Genomic DNA, 3683 nt, shown 5'->3' with positions numbered 1-3683 from the left:
AGATTCTTACTTTAATGTTGGTTGACAGTTTTTTTCTAGTTCCACTCAGGGAGTCGTTCTGATGCTCTTCAAAGAAGCACGAAATGCAATCTCATGGACTTTAAGTGGAATCACGGAATACTATGGATAGCTGAAATGCAAATAGATGATTTGGACTTCACAAATGACCTGACGCTTCTATCCCATACACACAATCAAATGCAGGTCAAGACAACCAGTGTAGCAGAAACGTCTGCATCAGTAGGACTGAACATACACAAGCAACATCCCCAAATACAATATAAAGAACACCAACACAATCATACTTAATGGAAAAGCTCTCGAAGAGGTAGAGACTTCCACGTACATGGGCAGCATCATCAATGAACAAGGATGATCTGATGTAGACATCAAAGTAAGGATTGAAAAAGCAAGGGTCGCATTCCTACAGTTGAAGAACATATGGAACTGAAAACAACTGTCAACCAACATTAAAGTAAGAATCTTCAATATGAACGATAAGACAGTTATACTTTAGAGCTGAAACTTCGAGATCTACCACAACCATCATCAAAGAAAAAACAAGTATTTATAAACAATCGTCTACACAAGATACTCAATGTCCCTCGACCGCATACCATCAACAACAGTCTACTGTGGTAGAGAACAAACCAACTTCCAACTGAACAGGAGATTAGGAAAAGATGTTGGAAGTGGATAGGACACATATTTCTGAAATCATCAAACTATATCGCGAGGCAAGTGTCAACTTGAAATCCTGAAGAAGAAGAAGAAGAAGAAAGGAAATGAGGAAGACCAAGGAACACATTGCATCGGGAATCGGAAGTAGATATCAAAGGAGTGAATAGCAACCGGAAACAACTGGAAAGAATTGTGCAGGAGAGAGTTAGGTGGAGAATGTTAGGGAACAGCCTATGCTGCTCTACGACGGGCAACAGGGATAAGTAAAATTATGTATGAAAAAGTTATGTAGTGTTGGGAAAGCGGATAATCGTGTTGAAGACCACTTGAAGTATGCAATTCTTATCATAATCATCCATCGCTAAATCGGTATTATATTGATAAACTCTGACAATTCCTGTGTTGTTTATTGTCTTATTAACCAATTTGAAATTGGGGGAATGAATTTACGGAATATAAAGTATACCATCATTTCAAAACCCATGGTTTGGGGAGGAATACAGAGCGTGGAAGCGTGCATGCTACTGAGTCCGGTTTTAGACTTTTTCATCTGAGGTCTGCCAACACTGATCAGGTTTATTGCTCAGACCTCAATCAAGTAGTCTACACTTACTGACATGGCTCACACCACCGATCTGTGTTTTTACTATCTTCTGTTACGTCTTGCTATGAATACCCTTAGCTTTCTTCCATCCTACTCTTATACCCGTCCATATTGCTCATCAAAACAGACTGTCATGGCCTAAAAAGTTATCATAATGAAAAGGGCGACGAGGCGGTGGTTAGGAAGTATTATTGGACACGGGAAAATGCATTGTTTGAGGACCTTCAGCGGGTTAAACAAACTGAAATCTTAACGAGTAGAATATAATGTATAGTTTGTGATAGATAAAGTAGCCAATTTATTAAGGAACAATTACTGAAGTCTTGTATTTTTTCTTTATCTCTTCACAACGACAAATATATTTTCTGCTATAGGTAATGGAACCCTTAATACGAGTAATCGCTGATAATTTTATTACAGAACGTGCCTCATCCGAAGCAATAGCGGTTGGATTAAACTCAGTACGTGAGATATGTTTGCGTTGCCCGTATGCAGTTACCAAAGATTTATTGTCTGATTTAATTCAGTATCGATCATATAGAAATAAGAATGTGGTCGCTGCAGCACGATCCATTATACGACTTTATCGGCAAGTAAGTTTGTGTGAAATTGTGAATTAGTATTTTATTTGTATGGTAGATGGAAAAGGGGTGGAAGCCTGATAACGGAGCACAAACATGTATACTCGGCTTTAAGTCATACTTTTCTGTATTTGAGGGCTAGTAAAGCTGCATAGTTGTTTAAACCCGAAACCGTCACTTGGTGGTTGAAAGTTGAGTGCTCTAATCACCATGCTACCGTTGTCCTGTTGTCATTGTTCGAGGTTCTTTGCTTTTAATAATAAGTATTGAATTGGTCAGTCCTTGCTGGCGTTTTAGTCCTAGCGATGGCCCGATAAATAAGGTTTTTGAATTACAATCATCAAGTCGTAGGTTCCGATTCACCTACTTCGGTTCGGGCGAAGGAGTGTCATCACTATCCTTCATACTTAGAGCGGGGTTGAAAGCTGAGTTCACCAATCTGTTTTTGGAAATAAGTTAAGTAGGGTATATTGGTTTCATAAACTGATGGTTGCATTAATGTGTTGAATATCTAGAAGGCGAGAGTAAAATAATGTAACTCACGAAGTACGGGCATATGTTACCCGGATATTCAGACCCAAAGTGTATGAAACTGGGCTTGAATTTCTCACATATTGGTTAGAAGCATAAGGTTTTAAAACCACCAATATACCACCACTTCACTGCAACATACTGATTACATGATTGGTGATTGACTGTTGTATAACTTGGTAACAATTTCCAGTCGGGTTTTAGTTTCACAATTCAAATTATTGCTACTTTCAGCCAAGATTTTCTCCATAATTCCTTGAACGGTATTCACAATTTTTCCCCTCTTGTATCGGTTGTTTGACGTTTTTTCGTTTTTTATGGTTTGAAGTCAACTATCAACTATTCATACATATGTGTTGTGCTTTTTTCTCAAGCCATTAATGAAACGTCTTGCATAAAACTAACCATGCTTATTTGTGACATGCAATGTATCATTAAAAATTGGGATTTTTATCTCCTTGCACTCCGTTAAATTGATAATGATAGTTTTAGTTATGTACCTATCTTAGTGTAGATGTTTAGTCTCCTATTAACTACAAAAATCATCAGTAACCCACTTGAAAATGATTGGTTGTTTTCAGCGGATAGATTCGAGTTCAGTGGGAAGATTATCAATAGCCGTTAATTGGAATTCAAATATATTATGTGGATGAAGTAACAAAACCTATTAGTATAAAACAATTGTTTCATCTAATGTAGATTTATGACAGGACGATAGTTTTTGTTTATATTTGACACCATCATCCTCGAAATGCTCTCACATGGCCACGCGTATGCAGTCACTGACAGGAAAGTCCTACTCACTGCCTTCTCGCACCACGGGTGTTGTTCACCAAATTCAGAGGACGAAAACGAATGTCTGAGGTTTTGACCGGGTTGGTCGATGTGGAGGACCCACCTAGGGGGAGTTGGAAAACCCTGATTCCAAAACAATGGTGCATATGGACTGCAGTCTCCTGAGGAAACGAATGGCGCATGAACCTTTTGTTGGTCACCGGCTACCATGAAACTGCATCTCCTGACGTTGTTCCACTGCCTTGTGGGTCAGACCGTTAGGTCGAAGGCTCCGAGTATGGCTCCCTAAGGAAACTATCTGCTTCGGTCTGGGCACTTGGGCAATATCACAGCCCACATACAAATCAAGTGACTTGGCACATATGTATTCGGTGCCCCTTTGTACTAGTATTTGTGTTCAAATAAGTAATAAATAAATAAAGTCTTGGGATAAATTGTCTTATTATTATTATCAGAAGGGTTTTTTGTGGAGATTTAGTATTTTCATAGTT

At 38.6% G+C, this 3683-nt stretch overlaps 1 protein-coding gene across 1 annotated transcript in view; it reads left to right on the top strand.

Moving 5' to 3' along the window:
• The window catches only part of Smp_098980 (hsda/sda1, putative), a gene marked incomplete at both ends in the record, with an annotated part of 20980 nt that overhangs the window by 6906 nt on the left and 10391 nt on the right, over nt 1–3683 (top strand). Inside the window, one exon of the mRNA XM_018791221.1 lies at nt 1663–1878. Coding sequence (XP_018645558.1) covers nt 1663–1878 — 216 coding nt within the window. The remainder of the gene's footprint in view (nt 1–1662; nt 1879–3683) is intronic.

The sequence above is a fragment of the Schistosoma mansoni genome (genome assembly GCF_000237925.1).
Source record: "Schistosoma mansoni, WGS project CABG00000000 data, chromosome 3 unplaced supercontig 0141, strain Puerto Rico, whole genome shotgun sequence".
NCBI lineage: Eukaryota > Metazoa > Platyhelminthes > Trematoda > Strigeidida > Schistosomatidae > Schistosoma > Schistosoma mansoni.
The sequence above is the reverse complement of the archived record's forward strand: the minus strand, read 5'-3'. Positions and strand labels throughout refer to the sequence as shown.